General features: G+C 35.1%; 2 protein-coding genes across 2 annotated transcripts; both read left to right on the top strand.

Annotated features, from left to right (window-relative positions):
- Positions 1-1,571: 1,571 nt before the first annotated feature.
- On the top strand, positions 1,572-10,346 carry tmed10 (transmembrane p24 trafficking protein 10). The gene is made up of 5 exons (XM_028440284.1): positions 1,572-1,826; positions 3,661-3,781; positions 3,911-3,984; positions 7,706-7,832; positions 9,007-10,346. The coding sequence occupies exons 1-5, from the start codon at positions 1,641-1,643 to the stop codon at positions 9,126-9,128; spliced, it is 630 nt and encodes a 209-aa protein (XP_028296085.1). The 5' UTR covers positions 1,572-1,640; the 3' UTR covers positions 9,129-10,346.
- Positions 10,347-11,084: 738 nt separating this feature from the next.
- eif2b2 (eukaryotic translation initiation factor 2B, subunit 2 beta) lies at positions 11,085-17,649 on the top strand. Its single transcript, XM_028439754.1, has 8 exons — positions 11,085-11,336; positions 12,683-12,803; positions 14,127-14,278; positions 15,712-15,875; positions 15,966-16,061; positions 17,061-17,198; positions 17,276-17,342; positions 17,457-17,649. The coding sequence occupies exons 1-8, from the start codon at positions 11,165-11,167 to the stop codon at positions 17,612-17,614; spliced, it is 1,068 nt and encodes a 355-aa protein (XP_028295555.1). The 5' UTR covers positions 11,085-11,164; the 3' UTR covers positions 17,615-17,649.
- The last annotated feature ends 1,939 nt before the right edge of the window (positions 17,650-19,588 follow it).

Genomic DNA, 19,588 nt, shown 5'->3' with positions numbered 1-19,588 from the left:
CAAAAGACTGCGTTTAAAAATGCATGAATTTACTTTTGACCAGATTCATAGCAATATTTGTGAAATTTGTTCTTTTCTCGTAAAAATATGTCAATGTTGAATGTAAATATAAGCATATTAGCTAAATATTTAGTTTCACCCGTAACATTTAGATTTACTTTTTGAGATTTACTATTTACATTTAACATTTAGATTTAGATTTAATATTTACATTTAGCATTTAGATTTAACATTTAGATTTAGATTTAATATTTACATTTAACATTTAGATTTAGATTTAACATTTAGATTTATAATTTAACAATTAGATTTGAGATTTAGATTTAACATTTAGATTTAATATTTACATTATATATAACATGGTTTGTTGCTAAATGTTGTAAAACGTTGCTGTTTATTTAAGCAAGCTCAACTTTACAATCAACACCCCATACATTGCACAATCTAAACGTTTGTACATTCCTAACACTGTGAAGCTTTGTCGAAGGTGTGTATGTTGTGTAAAAGGCTAACTGTGTTACGATGTCAGATGTGTAATGAACTTTTAACTGTTGCAGCGACACATTTACTTTTTTACTTTTCTTCCATACTTGACACTGTTCTCCTGCATGTCGAGAATAAAGTTGAAATATAATGTTGTGTTTAAAGTCAAAAAGATGACATTAAAGTCAAAATTTTGAAAATAAACTCAGAATGCAAAATGGTTATAAAAGTCAAAGGTTTGCTAATAAATCAAATCTAACGAAACTGACGAGGGCCAATTCACCATATGACATTAAACTGCCGTCTACGAACTGCAGTGTATTGATGAATGCGTTAAACCAGCGATTCTCAACTGGTGGGTCGTGGACCTGTACTGGGTGGGTCGCGGAAAGCTGGTCAAAAATAAATAAATACTTAATGTCACTCATATTGAACTTTTCTTTTGACAGGCATGCTGTGAAATGCATGTTGCACAGGAAAATATATGGATTTATTACATTAAAAATAAATAAGATGTGTTTTCAACAGCTATTTTTGAAAAACTAAATTTAGTTGGTGGAATTCTGAAAAAAAGTGGGTCCCATCCTCTGAAATAAAAACAAACAACTTTTGTAAATGTTCTGGAAACATTCTGTTTTTAGCTCTGAATATAACTGTGTGTCTACAGCTCAATTCTGATTTAATAAACAGACTGCTTGTGTATGCTCTCTGTAACCTGTCTTATGAATAATTCTGTTATCTGTAATAATAATATTTTTTTTTTTAAAAAGTCTCATGATTATAATTTATATTATAATTATCTTATGTTTGCATTAAGTGCCTTTTTGGCTATTTGCATTGTGCTATTTTAATCTTTTTGTTTGCTTTGTGTATATTGTATTTGCTTTTCTCTTTCCTTTGGGCCTTTTTCCCCTTGCGTCTATGTTTTCGAAGTATTTGGACCTTTTTGCCTCTCTGACATTATAAAATCTTTTATGGCTGTATATATAAGACAAATGTTATATCCTCACACTGGCCTTTAATATGACGCAGTGCTGCAGTTTCCCCTCCGGCCCAGAGGCGGCGCTGCGCTACACCATGAGCCGGAATGAGCTGCTTTCAGCACCGGTGTCGGTGTTAAACCTGTCGGCTGGTGGCACTGCCTGGTTGGTCGGTTGATGGCAGCCATGGCTCGGGTCGCTGTACTACTGTTGCTACCGGTTCTCTTTGAATCGGTGTTTTCTATTTCGTTCTTCTTGCCGGTGAACTCTAGGAAATGTTTGCGGGAAGAGGTCCACAAAGACGTTCTTGTGACGGGAGAATATGAAATTAGCGAACAGGCAAACACCAAAACTAACCTGAAGGTGAGCACAGACCTGCGGCTAAATGCTTCACAGCTAACTAGCTTATGTTCAGAGTGAACTACCAAATAAATTCCATATATTATAGTATTTGTGTGAGACTGTCGGTAAAGCGTGGGACACATTGGAGTAGCCTGTTAGCTAGGCTAGGCCGCTGTACTCTTCCTGGTTGTATCTGCTAATGCTACTTAGCTAGCTAACATTGGGGTACGTCTACACATTTTTAAAACCAATTTCTACTCATTTTTGTGTGCTTACGCTACTGACAGAATTGTTACTTTACATTAAAGGCAAAGTTACGTTGTCACTGATTAATGTTTAGTGTTTATCAATGACAGCGTCTGTGCAGCACCGTCGCTGTTACACGTCAGTCTTAACGTCCGCACTGACGGCTTTTCATTAAGCTAGCGACACATTAGCCGTTCACATGTCATTAATAACAGGTGAACATGTGTGTCAAACATAAGCTCCGCTCAACTACTACTCCTGTTTAAGCGTTGATGTTACTTTTTGAATTTATATCCAACAGTCGATGGTTTTTATTAGAATTTTAAAGTTTAAGTGCGCCCCCTAATGGTGGTCTGTACTTACTGTATGGACGGGCTCAGCAGTGCTTTTCCTGCTGTGACCTCTTAAAAGTAACTACAGATGCAATTTAAATATTTAAAATATACTTTTTGACAAATGCTGGCCTGTTTTCAAAGGTTCTGCTTAAAAAAAAAAAAAAAAAAAACCTGTGCCATAATTGTTTGTAAATGACAATCTCATAAGAATTATTTTTCACAATTAAAGTTGTCATATATGCAACAGGACAGGCATATTATTCAAATACTGAGAAAATAACGATAATGTAAAACTTAAACCGCCAGTGTCAAATACATGACTCCTAGAGTTTTTTTTTTAACCAATACTAATAAATTAAAAACCGCTTTTCCAAATTAAGCTAAGGATTCAATTTGATTCCCACGGGTTTGATTTGATTCGTGACTCAATTCCTTTAAACTTTTAATTAATTTAGGGAAGGATGTTGGTCACAATTTTTCTTCATGATGGAACAGGTTCTCAGAGAACTAATGCTGTAAATAGTTGTGGGAACCTCTGGGTACCATACGATAGGCGATACACAGCTCACGATATGACGATACTGTGATTATCGATATATTGGTCAGAAATCAATCTACGATAATCTGACATAACAAGAAAAAAAAGATTAAGTGAAAAAATACAATTTTACAATTTTCTACCTCTGAAAGACAATAAATTGAAAGTGTCCTATGAACAGTGATACTATTTTACTGCAACATTGCTGTAAGTAAGTGTTAACATACCAATGTAAATGAATAAGTATCTGCAATAATGATTTCTGTAAACAAAAATCTTAAATCCTAAAAAAATTAAAAAATATATATCGCTAATCGATTGTGTGAAAAATATTGCGAGATACCGCCACACTCTTAGTAAATAGTAAAAACTTGCTGCAGTATTAAAAATGTTAATACTTACACTGAAAATGTAGCTAGCAGCACTGCATTACACAGTATAAAAGACATTAAAAGATGAATAATATGATTATTTGATACATTGTCTGGCCATTCAAAGGAAAATTGATTCTAATAAATTAATTATTTTTTTCTTGTTGCAGTCATTCAGGACCAATGTGCTATTAAAGTGGTTGTGCACATATTTTCGTTAAAAATCTTGCTTTTGAAGATTTTTTTTTTAGTTTACCTCTGATTTATTTTGAAAGGTTCATTTGAGATCATTTTGGGTCACTGTTTGCCATTTTGCATACATAATGAATTTTTATGAGTCTCGTATAATCTATTTAATCATGCAGATCACAGACTCGTCGAGCCACACTCTTTACTCCAAGGAAGATGCAACTAAAGGAAAGTTTGCTTTCACCACAGAGGACTATGACATGTTTGAGGTTTGCTTTGAAAGCAAATCACCCATGGGTAAGTGTATTTAAGCTAGTCTGGAATATTACTTAGTTAAGTCAATATTTTTTATTAGCTGTTGTTGTTGTTTTGTTGATTTTTTTTTTTAAGGTAAATGTGATTCTAAACATTTGTCTTTTCAATCAGGAACTGGAAGAGTGCCTGACCAGCTTGTTAATCTCGATATGAAGCATGGTGTTGAGGCCAAAAACTACGAGGAGGTTAGTGCTGTTATTTTATTCTTTTATTTTTAAAAGTTTTGTTAATTATTCTTAATCCTGCATTTTAAGTGATAGTGTTATTTGGGATGTGACTGTCCTAAATATGTTCTTCTTATGGTTTAAATGAAAATAAAACCTGTATGTTAAGTTTTTTTTTTTTATATCACACAACTAGGAATGTGCGATATTTTATCGTTTATGATTTATCGTCAAAAATATTCTGACCGGTAAGAATATGTCATTAAAGTTCCTCCGTCATGTCCACCCAAAGTTCCACAAACACGGGGACAGAGATGAACCCGTAGCAACGATTATGAACTGGAAACTCAACTAAAGCTAACTATGCTAAGCTAACACACGACACACTGGGCTAAGAGCTACGCTAACCACTCCATATAAGGAATAGACCAAATAAAAAGAACACGTCTTACTGTCATAAAGCCACAGAGAGCCACCGATTCAGATTTAACACTTGTATGAAAGGATAAAAGCTAAACATGTCACACGTTGCATGAAATAAATGTTAGCATAATATTATTGTCACTATGCATCCGTCCAAACTTGTGGTCCCATAGACTAATGTAACTATTGAGATTATTACAGCTAAATATACTGAATGATTAAATCATCAGCTTGATCTGGTTTAATTTTAGGAAATCAGAGAGTTATTTATTAACCATAACTTAATGTAATTCAGAAGATGAATGAAACAAGATTCATCAATAGTAAATACACTAATGGAGTTATTTGTGCTTTTCATGTGCTTTTTTTTTTTAGAAAATAATTTAATTTTAAGTGAGGAAATAAATTAATTACATACAATAACACTAATGGAGTGATCTGCATGAACTGATATATTCTATAAAATATCAGTTTATTAGCTCTTTGAGTCAGCAGCGAAAAGAAAATAAAACCTGTATGTTAAGTTTGATTTTTTTGTAGTCATCACAACTAGGAATTTTTATTATTTTATCGTTTATGATTTATCGTCAAAAATATTCTCACCGGTAATATTATGTCATCCCACGATATAAACGATAAATTCCCATGTCGGAAATTAGCGAGGGCCACTGGCCATTTGTCCCTCAATACAGCCAAGAATGCCCATAAAAACCTTGTTCCACAGGCCAAAACTGCCCCTGTATGTTGTCAAATTATTATTCTCTGGTGCGAAATGCTGTTTACAGGAGCTCCGCAGCAAAGCCTCTGTGACCTCTTTGAGTCGGCAGCTATTGTATTGATGTATTCAAATGTATTTGTGTTTGTAAGGAACCTGTTTACACTTTAAGTTGGGAATTGTTTTATTTATTTATAGTTTTTTATTTATCGTGATAAATACCAGAAATTATCGGGATCATTTTTTTAGTCCATATCGCCCATCCCTAATCATAACTTCCCATTTACTAAAATCAACCCTGTATCAAGAGCTTTAAAGTGTAAATCAAAAGTGATGCAAGATGTTAATATTGTCTAAATTAAATACGATGACATTAAAATGTCGAACTCTTGTCGAAGTGTTATCCATTTCTTTTTTGAAGTGTTTTTTGTTTTTTTCCCTTAAAGAATGTCATCAGCATACGTCCTAAGAGTTCTCTGTAGAATGAATGTGCTCATGCTGGTTATGGAAACCATTGAGTTTCATGTAGGGCTGGGATAAACGATTTTTTTTTTAAACGATCAATCTAGCGATTATTTTTTCAATGCATCGATTAATCTTACGATTAATTTTTCCAATTTGATTATTGATTCTCCCCATTAATTAACTAAAAGTAATTTATACATGTTGATTTACATATCTAAAATGAAAGAAAAAAAAAAACATGAATTCCTGAACATTGCAATATATGTTCATTGCTCTTCTACTCAAAATTCCAAAATGAAGTTAAAGTGAGAATATTAAAGTACAAAATAATGCATTCAGAGGTAGCATTCAATAAAAATGTGTGGGTGTGTTGTTGCTGCCGTCCGGTCACACCCGGGATAAAGGACGAGGGTTACGGGGAACAGCTATCTTTGACGAACGAGTGCGTGTCTTCACTGCCTTGAACTTTTGAAACTCTGAGGAGCCACTGGCGTTAGTTATTCTCCGGCGCCGCCCATCTTTGGTTGGACGACGCATCGGCGCACATATTTTGCATTGACACGTTGTCCCGGCCCTAGTTACATGGTTCAAAGTCACTTTTCGCTTCAATTTTGCACAAATATTTTGTTGCTGTTCAGTTGAACATTTGTACAGAGAAAAATCAAGAGGGCAGCAGCAGATGGCCCTAGGGTTTTTCTTTTGTAATCAAATGGATATTATCTTGGTTTAAAATAAATCAATGTGTTTTGACTGTTAGATTTTAAGTAAATGTGAAAAAATAAAACCCTCTTATTCCCGTAGGCTGGATAGTCATCATTTATTCATTATTTTTTGGGGGGGTGGGAGTTTAGTTCTCTTTGTTGTTTTTCTGTTTTAGATAATGATTTCAACCCAAGTTTAGATTTTAAGATCAAGTGAGTACTGGACTCTCTGAACCTGTTTGCTGTGAGTTTGTCTCCTCATTTAACCCAGCCTGAAGCACAGTTGGAAAAATAATACCAATCAAATGAAAAAATAGAGTTGATGTACAGTTTGTTTTTTTTACTTTTTGAGGGATTAATCACCGAGCTATCTGGGTTTAGGTTAACTGGCCTTGACATGTATGATCATATTTCTGATGCAGCTGTTGCGTTCACAGCAGATAAATGGCAGCGTTCTCATTGGCCACGTGTCCTTGTGTAGTTAGAACATGCTGGTATATGTGTGTTCTAAGATAGAAAGCTGCTGATATATTGTTTTAAAGAGGCTTCCCAGTCAGTACATTTCAGTTCTTCATTTGATTGATTTTATTTTGATCATGTAATGACAAATAAAATTAAATAAATTAACATTAGGGAGTAGGAAGAAGTATAATCTTATCTAGTTCTACCCCTTTAAATATTTTTTTTCTACATTGTTTGGACATTTTTTTTATTATCCCTGAGTACATAAAAAATGCCTCATATGCCATTTTGGTGTCTTTTTCTGTATATATTGGCCACCAATCTTTCCTTAATTTATCCATTAACTCTTCTGTTTATATTGTAGTTTGATGTTCTTTTTGTTATGTTTGTAGTTATTGTTGTAAATTGTGAAAGCCAGCAGGTGATCACTAATATCACAAACTAACAGTCCACTCTAGGGCTGCTCAATTTATCGAAATTCGATTACGATTTTGATTATTACACCCAACGATTACAAAACTAACAATCAAGAAAAAACGATTATTAAAAAAATATATATATTTTTTTTTATTTGATAAATAAATTAAACCCACTATTTTGGACATCTACAAATATTAAAGCTTGGCACACACAAGACCTAGAGCAAAGACACATCACTTGCAAAAAGTGTTTTTTGTGCAAAACACATACATGAACATACTTGATTTTAGTGTTTGAAGGATTTTCTTTATGTTTAAAGAATATATTTTGTTTTTTTGTACAGAAAAGAAATAACTTTTTGGTTGACAAATAAATGCTACTATTTGACTTGTTTTGGAGAAATGTCCCTCCATCCAGTCCCTGAAAAAGTTGATGTTTGAACCTCGAGTTCTGTCCATTCCACTCATTTTGATGTTTTTTTATTTTTCAAATGATAATGAAAATTTTCTGTCCACAAAAAAGTGACACCACCACCATTCATCTTTTGTCCTTTCAGATTGCCAAGGTGGAAAAGCTGAAGCCTCTTGAGGTTGAGCTGAGGCGCCTGGAGGACCTGTCTGAGTCCATTGTCAATGACTTTGCCTACATGAAGAAGAGAGAAGAGGAAATGCGGGACACGAACGGTAAAGCAACACAGACCATGCACCAGCGTTAGGTCAATTACATTTTTCAGTTACAATTATGTTTTCAGTTATTTGTTTAATTTCAACTGGATTACAATTACGGTGACAGGCATTTTTCTCCCGAAAGTCAATTACAATAAATCACAATTATTGAGCCTGAAATAAATAACAAAGCCAATGCCAATTACAAAGTCAATTATTTGAACTCAATAACAATTAAGTTATGATTACAACAGCAACATATTTTTCCAATTACATCATATTTGTAACTAGAATATTTGCATTTCCTGAAGAAAATACAAGTGAGGATGCAGGTGTTGGCTCGCGTCACACTGCATTAGCTTAGTATTAACTAGCATTAACCTAGCATTAGCTTAGCATATGTCTAGCATTAGTTTAATGTTAGCATAAGCCTAGCATAAACCTAGCATTAGCACTAACCTAACAATTATATTAGATTAATATTAATCTAGTATTGGCATTACCCTTGCATTAGCACTGACCTAGTATTAGTCTTATGTTAATATTAGTCTACAGTTAGCATTAGCCTAACATTAATACTATCCTAGTGTTAGCAGTAACCTAGCATTAACATAAGCCTAGCATCAGTATTAGCCTAATGTTGGCATTAACCTAGTATTAGAACTAGCCTAGCAATAGCATTAACAATAACCTAGCATTAGCTCAGTATTAATCTTAGCCTAGCGTTAACGTTAGTGTAAGGTTAGCATTAGCACTAACCTAGCATTAGAACTAGCCTAGCAATAGCATTAACAATAACCTAGCATTAGCCTAATTATACCACTAACCTAGCATTAGCCTGACAATGATATTAGCCGAGTGTCAGCATTAGCTTAACAATAGCACTAACCTAGCATTAACATTAACCTGGTATTAGCTTAAGAATATTAGTTCAGTGTTAGCATTAGCCTAGCATTTGTATCAGCCTTGCATTAGCATTAATCTAGCATTAGCTCAGTATTAGTCTTAGCCTAGCGTTAGCATTAATGTAAGGTTAGCATTAGCACTAACCTAGCATTAGCTTAGTATTAGCAATTAGGTTGGATTGCTCCTAATTATTTATCAATTATGTGTTTACAATTATAATTGACTCCAACGTTGACATGCACACAATGTGTTAGATGCTCATCAATCTTCGTCTTTTGTTCCACAGAGTCCACCAACACACGCGTGTTGTACTTCAGTATATTCTCCATGTGTTGCCTCATCGGCCTTGCCACATGGCAGGTGTTCTACTTGCGGCGCTTCTTCAAAGCAAAGAAGCTGATTGAGTAAATGTGATTCTCCCTTCATCATCCTTCTCCACGACCAACATGCGGCTCCGGATCTCCAGGAACGCTGCCTGCTGGTCAGCCAACACATCCCAACATTCAACCTCCTTGGACTAGTTTCAGAAAGCAACAGCATGTGGGGCTGTGGAAAAGAGGGAGAGAGAACCAAGGATTCTGAAAAATAAATGGCCTGCTTACTTGGTGGTTTGAAACATTAAAAAGCACCGTAGAGAGAAATGTAATGTAACATCGTACAGTGGAAGGTTGTGAGATCTACACATTTCTCTCTGCTCTGTTCCAAATGTTGCACCTCACTAAATAAGAGCTTGTTCCTTCAAACAGTCGAGCCGTGATGTTTGAAGTCAGTTTGAATGTTTTTGCCATCTCAGAAAAATGACTTTTGCCCTTTTGTTCTTTCTACACGTTTTTTGTTGCCACACTAAGCAATATTGATCCTTGGTGCCCTTTGAGCAAATGAAGGCTGTTTAAAAACATGGTTTATCACTTTCAAGAAACAATTGGCCACCACGTCACTTCTAAGTCATTTAATTGGCTCTAATGTATGGTAGCTAAATTTATGTGTCGTTTGCTTTTTTTTTTGTCATTTCTACTCCAATGCATTGCTGTCATTTTTTTATTAGTCCTGGTGTCAGAGTAATAACCCCCTAGTCATATATTCTTAGGTCACTTCTAAGAACTCTTGAACTCTTGCATGGTTTTTCCTCTTCTTTTTTTTTAAATCAAAAATTGTCAAGAACTAAAAACTACAAAATAATTTAAAACATCACATGTAAATTATAAGAAAAAAAACCTTTCCTGAATATATGATGTATTTCAGTCATATTTGCTTTAGTGGATCGATGGTTAAATAAGAACTGTAAAGCTGTTTTTTCCACAATTCTCCCTTCAAGTTTGTCGCTTTCGCTCTTTACACTGGTTTACTTGATATTTTGTTTTCCCCAAACCAACGACGACAGCGCTCCGAGACGCAACCAGTGTGTTTCTTGTCGTCACAAATATGTTGAGGCTCGGGTTACAAAAGCATGTAGGTGGATGCAGACATTCAGATTAGATTCGACGGGGAATAATTGGGGCATCTGTTATGAATACGTTTTTAAACAATGAACATGCGCTTGGTGCGCGGTCAAATATTTTTATGTTAACTGATACATTTTGTAAATTTGTGTTGGGCTTTTATTCAATAAAATATTGGATGGATTTACATTGGTCGTGTCTGTATATATATATTTTTTTTACTTTATTTTTTCATATTAACCATATTTCCATTTAGAAATGCACATACACAATGTATTGTTCCACATTTGTGTGGGCTATGTTCTCCCTTGGCAATGTTTAATGTATTTTAACTTAATACCTGGGAACAATATTTGAAGCAGAGTTGAAACTTTTTTTTTTTACATTTTCAATATTAATTTAAATGTTTTAAAAAAAAAAACATATTTACCATAATTTTAGATTACAAAAGAAGTGATAGGATCATTGTAAAGCTCATTCTGAGCGGGACTGAGATGGACAGGAATAATTTCAATATTGTAAAAAATAAATTAAAAAAAGACAATAATTTAAAGAATCTGTACATGTGCAGTGGGAAAATGGTTTAAGGTTACTAAATGAAAGAAGGACCATGGAAATGAGTTGTTGGTATGACTTGTGTATAAGATCATAGACAATATAGTACAAGATCAGCGAGAGTGGCTGGGGCGCCCCCTAAAGGATACTGTTGGAAGTGGGGCGCTTAACTCTCTCAATTATTTGTACTTTTAAAGTTATTCAAGGATATATTTTAGTATTTTCAGTTATTTAACACTATCAAGAACTTTGGGAATCGCTGACAACAATAATAGTAAAGTATTAAACGATAAATCTTCACAAAATCACCTCCAGCTGTAAGCATGAGGCAACATTGTCCTCCACCAATCAGAAGGCAGCTTGTTCACGGTCACCCGGAAGTAGTCTAGTAGCAGAGATACGCTGCGTTAGTGGAGTTAGTTTGTGACTCTTCTCTTGTCCACCGCAGCCATGCCGGGCCCGTACAGAGAAACAGACCTGACGGAGAAAGTTGAAGCGTTTCTGTCCGACTTGAAGCGCGGAGGCAGCGGTACTGGACCTCTGCGAGGCTCGGCGGAGACCGCCCGGGAGACCACAGCTCTGCTCCGGCGGATCACCGCCCAGGTCCGGTGGAGCAGTGCAGGTACACAGCCTTCATCATTACTGAGAAAAAACCACAACACTTTGATTTACAACACGTTTTATTTGTACCTATCAAATTTAAAAGACTAAATTGACAAAGATAAAGAAATTAACTTGTTTTTTTTAAAGTGCTTTTGTCCCAATTCGATATATATTGCGAGTCGATAACACCAATTATTGCGATTTTAACTTAACTTAACTTGCCTATTTACCTTGTTTAAAAAACGAAATTTGAGTTCCACAATACTAGAAACAATATATGATTTGTAGTTTCAAAAAACAATGCACATTATTGCTGGGTGATATAGACCAAAACTCATATCTCAATATTTTTTCTCAAAATGGCGATATGCAATATTATTCTTGATATTTATATCTCAATAAAGTCTGACCAGAAAAATGACACACATTTATTAACAAACAGCTTAACAACATGATCCACTTTTGGATTTTCTCCTATAAAGGACAGCACGTGTGAGTGAGTTCTGTAGTGTGGCTTGTTTAAAACAAGTATTTTAATACTTAAGCTATACAAATATATATCTCTGAAATATTGAAAAATTGCAAAGGGCACTTTTTGACTGCACTCTATGAATAATATTAATTACTTGTAAAATGTGATTTATACTGTATGGTTATATAAATAAAAGTAAAGAAAAATAAAAGATATATCTTGATATAGGCGATATTGTCATCTTCTATATCGCCAAAATTAAGGCTGTCCCGATAAAACTTTTTTGTTTCTGATATGATACTGATATTGCAGCCTTGTGTATCAGCATGAATCATACTTTTTTTTATTTTTTTCATTTTTTAAAAAATTTATTTATTTAAATAAATACTTATTTTGTTGTGTGGAATGTTAGAAAAGGCTTGATCAAGTGATGTTACTCAAACAGGGAACAATAGTCAGCAACAGTAGGTATGAGAAAAACTGACCAATTTATTATTAACCAATTGGTTACATACATTTTAACCTTCAACATAATATCTACAGTATTCTACAATTGTATAAAATAAATGAAAAATGAATTAGGGGGGATTGAAAAAAAAAAAGCATTTTCAGGCTAATGTCTGACCGATGTCCCATACCGATATTGTATCGGGACACCCCTAGCCAAAATAGAAAACTCAATATATCTTGAATCATGATATATTGCCCAGCTCTAAAGCACATCACTAGTCAGTCAGTCATATTTATTTACACTACAGATGTAAGTTGCCCTTAGGTCTACTATTAAATGATGAAAACAGCTACTCACACTAGAACAAAGCAATGTTTCTTAGGTGCCTAATCGTGCGTACAGTATAAATAATGTGGTTCATCTGTAACCTGCTGTATTTTAGGAGACCTGATGGAAGTCATCCGAAAAGAGGGACGGAGAATGAGCGCCGCTCAGCCTTCTGAGACGACAGTCGGTAACATGATCAGACGAGTGTTAAAGATCATCAGAGAGGAATACGCCAGGTTGGACCAACTATGAGTCATCATTTTTAATCAGAGGTTCTTATTAAGCTAAGCATGCATAATCAATGATTTAGCAATGACATTATTATTGTGTAATTTCTACACACATGATTGATAATCATCGATCAGAAAGATTTTATTTTGAAATCTTTCTTGACTTTACTTTATAAAGCGCATTGTGTCTCTACTTGTATTGTATCTTTGGGATTTAATTAATAATTTAAAGACCCATCAGACAGTGTTTACACAATCATTTAATTATAATGATTTCTTTTTATTGTTTTTTTAATTTTGTTACCCATTGTAAGAGTTTCTGTTAAGCTATTTAAATGGTGGAGCTTTGTTTCAAAAAATTTTTTTGCTCCTAAATATTTGCTCAAAAATGAGTTTATTACCTGAAGACTAATCATCAGACGCCGAGCCAACGTTTGCCAGCAGTCAGGGTTGGGGTCAATTACATTTGGAAATTACAATTACGTTTTTAGTTATCCATCTTCAATTACTACTCAATTATGATTACAATTATCGGCATTTTTTTTTCAATTCCAATTATTATTTTCCCTCTGAAAGTCAATTTTAGATGCGTTCTCAATTACTGAAGTTGAATTACAATTAGTCACAATTACTAAGCCTTTTATAAAAGACCCCATAAAATATTACTTTCCTCTTCTGTTAGCTTTCTGTTAGCATTTCTTATGATAACGGGTTGGACCCATGTCTTAAATCAGCTGTAAAATACACAAAAAATATTATCTATCTATCTAATTTGTTTTTTTTTATCTCTTGGTTACATGGTTAGGCTCCTCATCAATTAAAATATTGTTATTAATATTTTTGGTGTGGGCGTCTGAGCCTTTTTGGGTCATTATACGCCTTATGAAATATCTTTAATGGTAAAATGATCCTCAAGAGAACTGACAGAGAACTAAACTTGATCTGAGACATATTTTAATAATTGTTAACTGTTTGTGTATTGAACTGTAACATGGTTTCCCTGTTTTGCATTTAAATACATTTGTAAATGACCGTTTTATAGAATTTTCACACCAGTTACAATTCCAAAGTCAATTTTCTAAACTCAATACTACAGTAACATACTTACTTTTTATTTATTTATTTATTTTACTTTGTCTACACATGCTGTCAAAGGTCAACACTACAAAAAGTATAATTTTTTTAAGCAATGCATGCAACAGCAACATACTTACAAATAAATGCAATTACAATTCTAATTGAGCCCAGCCCTGCACTTTTATTATTGGGAACGATAGAAGTTATTTAGCAATAGTAATAAATAATAATAAATCTGGTTCGTTCCATCAGATCTCGGGGTAGCAGTGAAGAGGCCGACCAGCAGGAGTCTCTCCATAAACTGTTAACCTCTGGAGGGCTCAGCGAGGAGAACTTCAGACAGTATTTCACAGCCCTTAAAGCCAACGTCATCGAAGCCATCAATGAGTTACTGACTGAGCTCGGTAAGTCACACACAATGTCTGGGGAAACAACTCCAAATTTACTCTGTGTCTAAACCAGTGCTTCTATAACTATTTTGGGGGTATTCCCCACCTTGAATAAGGGTGAACTTTCAAGCCCCACCTGAAAAATAACACGTTTTCAAATGTATTGAACTAACAGGAAACAAGAAACATCATATTTCATAGTAAATTAAAATTCAAAAACTACATTAAGCTAATCACCTGCATAAAAAAAACAAACGTAAAAATGAAGCATTGTTTGCAATCTGTGCCCAAAAAAGCTTAAGAAAACAAAAAAGGAAATTCAGTGCATGTATGAAATGAACTAACAGAGAACAAGTAACATCCCGTGACATATTTCATACATAAATCAAAACTCAAAAACTGAATTAAGCTAATCACCTGCATAAAATACAGATGTAAAAGTGCAGTCGTCAAAAACACAGGATAACGTATATAACGAAAGTTTTTTAAGTCAGCCATTAAATGTTTGTTTATTGGTCCGTTCCACTTCACATACTGACCTCAGTCATTATTTTTGCACTTAGGTCCATGTTACATTTTGTTCCCAGTTGTATATCTATTGCAGTGTAATAATTTAATGCTTTTTTTAAATTTCTGCTACATTTTTAGGCTTCTCATTATTACTTTCTTTGTGTGTCGGCGTTTAATTTTGTTTAATTTTGTAATTTTGTCAACTGAGAAAGGAATTTTAGAGGGGTGGCATGAAATTGAAAATTTGCTCCTGTTTGTCGTGCCCCACCAGGGGTGGACTAACTGTCTGACATACTGGGCATCGTCCCGGTGGGCCGTCAACCCCAAGTGGGCCAGTCCGGTCTGCTATGTTTTTTGTTTTGTTTTTTAGAGCGAGTGGAGGCAGAAATGGTAACAGGTGGCCAAAAATGGTCCAAAAGTGGCAAAATGTGACAAGAAATGAGTGTAAAGTGACTAAATGGTCCAAAAACTGTCACAAGTGGCCAAAAATGGGCAAATAAAAAGGAACCAGGTGGCATGTAATGTCAAAGGGTAGTTTTAATGAGCAAAATATGGCAAACAATAGTGAAAAAGGGCAAAAATGTGGAACAAAAAGAGGCAAAATGTAGGGAAAAAAGGAAACAAGTGTTATTTATTAGAAAAAAGTTAACCTTTTTGAATGAAAAGTGGTAAGTACAAAAAGTATTTGCAAAAATGGACAAAAAAGGGACATTTATTGGCAAAAGGAAGCTAAAGTCTGAAAAAAGTGTCAGAACTTTTTGAAAAGGGGCAAAAATGGCCAAAGGTAGGTAAAAAGGGGTTTAAAAGTTAATGTTTTTTGGGGGAATAATGATTCAAATGAAGACATTAAGGCCACATACTTTGAGAAGCACTGGTCTGAACACACTTTAAACATGCTCGCACTCACACTGAAACCAAAAGTTGACTTTTCGTTCTAGAGGGAACCACTGACAACATAGCCATGCAGGCTCTGGAGCACATCCACTCCAACGAGGTCATCATGACCATCGGCCGCTCCCGCACCGTCGAAGCCTTCCTCAAAGATGCTGCACGCAAACGCAAGTTCCATGTCATCGTAGCAGAATGCGCTCCTTTCTGCCAGGTACAGCAAAACTTTACGTTCAAAAAAAGGTGTAGAAGTTTAAAAAAACATTACAAAAAAACACACTTTCTCTCATTGATCTTTAACTAGGGACATGAGATGGCCACCAGTCTCTCAAAAGATGGCATCGAAACAACCGTGATCACCGATGCAGCCATATTTGCAGTCATGTCTCGTGTGAATAAGGTAAAAGATTCCTTACCGAAATAATTGTAGTTCAGGGGCCAAATGTGGAGCAGTTTGATCTCAAGTGAGCCACAGATTTTTTTTTTTTGTGGAAAAACAAGTTATTTCAACATTACTGTGCCCTAGTTTGCATTTCTACGGATGCATAAAATACAAAATATGTAGAAACCGACAATATCCAAGCAATAAGTGATAGATATCAGTCCCAACAGGATCTTTACTGTAAATTTTCTAGATTTTGTGACCAAATTCTAATTAATTAAGGGAAATATTATGTCATCATTTGAGAAAAAATTAAGGATTTTGTAAGAATATATATATATATATATATATATATCTTAAATGTTTAACATTTAAAATCATGCAGGAAATCTGTGAGTCCCTGTAAATATTGAGTTTCATTTGCACAATGACTTAGTTTTCTGTCACTTTCTCCTGCAGACCAAATTAGATGCGCCAAAGGGCCGGATTTGGCCCCCAGGCCATGAGTTTGACACAGGTGCCTTAGATTTTAGAAATGAAAGTTGTCTTCCCATAGAACTCATTTTAGTTCAAGGGGCCAAATACGACCCAGTTTGATCTCAAGTGGGCCACAGATTTTATGCAGGAAAACGAGAAATTTCAACACTATTTTGCCCTAGTTTGCACTTCTTCGTATACATAAAATACAAAATATGTAGGAAAGCGACCTTATCTAAGCAATAACTGATAAATATCAGTCCCAACAGGATCTTCACTTTAAATTTCCGAGATTTTATCACCAATTTCTATTTAATTAAGGGAAATTACTAATTTTTAACTGTTTAACATTAAAAATGACTCCAATCATGTGGGAAAACTGTGAGCCCCTGCAAATATTTTTGACTTTCATTTACACAATGAAAGTTTTTTTATTTTCTCCCGCGGGCTGAATTAGATGCTCCAAAGGGCCAGATTTGGCCCCTGGGCCATGAGTTTGACACATGTGCCATAGAGGTTAACTGGTGGTTTTATTGGCAGGTGATCATTGGGACACAGACGGTTCTTGCTAATGGGGGCCTGAGGGCCGTTAACGGGACCCACACCCTGGCCCTGGCAGCAAAGCACCACTCTACGCCTCTGATCGTCTGTGCTCCCATGTTCAAACTCTCCCCCCAGGTATGAATACTCTCTCTGATTCCCCTGGTTTTTCCCTCAGTCACAGTTTACACCACATTACCTGTTTTTGTCGTCAGTTTCCGAACGAGGAGGACACCTTTCATAAGTTTGTCTCACCACATGAGGTGCTGCCGTTCACTGAAGGTAACACTTAACCTAAATTATTATTATAAACCCAAATTATTCTCAGCTTTTGAATTTATCACTACTCTGGAGCTTTAGTAGACATTTTAAAAAGTAATTTTCTTTTTATTTCAGGGGAAATACTGTCAAAAGTGAATGTTCATTGCCCAGTTTTTGATTACGTCCCCCCTGAGCTCATCACACTGTTCATCTCTAACATCGGAGGACACGCCCCCTCATACATCTACCGCCTGATGAGCGAGCTTTACCACCCGGAAGACCACGAACTTTAAGAAACAGCTAGTTAATTAAAAATGATTAAAGAAAATATCTGCTCCTGTTTTATTTATTTAATTTTATTCATTGTATATGAAACTTTTCCATAAACATTTTTATTCTTATTATTTTTTTTAGTTTTTGCAAAATAACTCCACTGGTACAACTGGTACAGTATCATTTTCATACTTAGTCTCTTTTGTTTATGGACAAACGTACAGTCACAATCCCCATCCCTTCAATAAATCAAAAATAAATTCCAAACTAATCCAAAAGAAAGAAATAAACACGCGCAAAAAAAAGCACACACACCTATGTGTCCGGTATAGAAGTTGTCACTCTAAGGTAATAATAATGTATAGCGCTTTCTCATAGTCACTCAAAGTCACTTTACAGAATTAAGGGATTATTCTTTCACTTCACACTTAGTGGTGGAAAACTACGATTGTAGCCACAGCTGCCCTGGGGCAGACTGATTGAAGCGAGGCTGCCATAGTTCGCCATCGGCCCCTCCGACCACCACCTGGGGTGACTGCCATCCCTCCCATTTCTGCCTGTTGCCCACATCCCAGTCTGACTTTTCATTACCTTTTAATAAATATTAATAAAGTTGCAGTTTGTAAAAAAAAAAAAAAAAAAAAACTAAACTAAAACTAAATGAATTTACTAAAATGCCATTGAAGTAAATCTAGAACTGTTCACATACTTGTTTTAACTGGTTTTCAGTTTTTGTTTTTTTGTTTGTTTTTGTTTTTTAAAAAAAATGGTAACCAGCCAAATGTCTACATTGTTTTGCAGGGTTTGGCTGTAATAGCAGCTCCTCTCCAGGAGGAGGCGCTGCAAGACATTTAAAAACAGCTTTGGTAAAGGCGGGAACTTTCATTAAAGTGCAGGTTTCTACCAGACAATGTTTGTAGGCCTTACTTTGTGCGTTAAGTGTTGTTACCGTAGCGTAATGTCTGACTTTATTCATTTAAATGAAGTTTTTACTTTTCAAATATTGCAGCTGTGAAGGTAGGTTTGTATCTTTAAATGATCACCTCCCTGTGTCGCTCCATTGATGACACATTGTTTAGCAGGTATATGTATTGAACACACTGATTAGAAGTAGGCTTATGTTTTGAAACGGTAGCTTTATTTAAATGTGAATGTTCTTTTGTTGATTCTCGTTTTTATTTTGCCATTGAAAGAAGCCATTATGTCTCAAAATAACTTCACTAATCAATCAATCTTTATTTGTATAGCGCCAATTCATAACGTGTTATCGCGAGACACTTCACAGAAAGCAGGTAAAATACCTTACTGTTTATCTAATTACTTCATGACTTTGATGCTTTAGTTGTCCTTAAATGTTGTCCTGTATTGTTAAATATTAGAATATCAAATTTAATTAAAAGATTGTTATGTGGGGTGGAATTGCTAGTTAACACGTCCAACCCTCCTCCTTTATCTGGGCTTGGGACTCTGAGAGAACCTATGACATCACCAACACATTTCTTAACATTGAGCTGTTCTGCAAAGCTGCATTTATGAAATAATTTAATAACGGTATCATTGCAGTCCAAACAAATCTGACGTTGCACACCCTTGAACCAAGCAGCAGCCATGTTGAAAGTCTTAGCTCTGTCTGTACCTGAAACGCAGAGATATTTGAGCCACACACAGAGAGATCCCCTGTTTTATAGATAGAGGATAGATAGATGTTCCATGTTTTTTCTGTTATTCTTACTTTCTCAAGCGGGCTGAATTTGGTCTCCTAAGGGCCGGATTTGGCCCCCGAGTCTTTAGTTTGAAATGTGTTTTAGACGCTACCCTGGTCCACCACACCTGATGTTATCGGGAGCTCATTATCAGGCTTTCTGTTGATTAGATTCAGGTGTGTTGGATCAGGAAGACACCTAAAATGTAGTAGCTCTTGATTTGAGTTAACTTACGCTAATAGTGAATACTGGGTCATTAAGTACTCACAAATGAATACATGTCATTGAAAC

This window comes from Gouania willdenowi, chromosome 24, assembly GCF_900634775.1.
Source record: "Gouania willdenowi chromosome 24, fGouWil2.1, whole genome shotgun sequence".
Lineage (NCBI taxonomy): Eukaryota > Metazoa > Chordata > Actinopteri > Blenniiformes > Gobiesocidae > Gouania > Gouania willdenowi.
The sequence above is the reverse complement of the archived record's forward strand: the minus strand, read 5'-3'. Positions and strand labels throughout refer to the sequence as shown.

What these genes read in the sequence shown, in the direction of transcription:
- tmed10 (XM_028440284.1), top strand. Translation starts at nt 1,641, where the DNA reads ATGGCAGCCATGGCTCGGGTCGCTGTACTACTGTTGCTACCGGTTCTC. An exon ending in AGGCCAAAAACTACGAGGAG is followed by an intron (nt 3,985 to 7,705) that starts GTTAGTGCTGTT and finishes TTGTCCTTTCAG; the next exon opens with ATTGCCAAGGTGGAAAAGCT. An exon ending in GGAAATGCGGGACACGAACG is followed by an intron (nt 7,833 to 9,006) that starts GTAAAGCAACAC and finishes TTTGTTCCACAG; the next exon opens with AGTCCACCAACACACGCGTG.
- eif2b2 (XM_028439754.1), top strand. Translation starts at nt 11,165, where the DNA reads ATGCCGGGCCCGTACAGAGAAACAGACCTGACGGAGAAAGTTGAAGCG. An exon ending in TCATGTCTCGTGTGAATAAG is followed by an intron (nt 16,062 to 17,060) that starts GTAAAAGATTCC and finishes TTTTATTGGCAG; the next exon opens with GTGATCATTGGGACACAGAC. An exon ending in TGTTCAAACTCTCCCCCCAG is followed by an intron (nt 17,199 to 17,275) that starts GTATGAATACTC and finishes TTTTGTCGTCAG; the next exon opens with TTTCCGAACGAGGAGGACAC.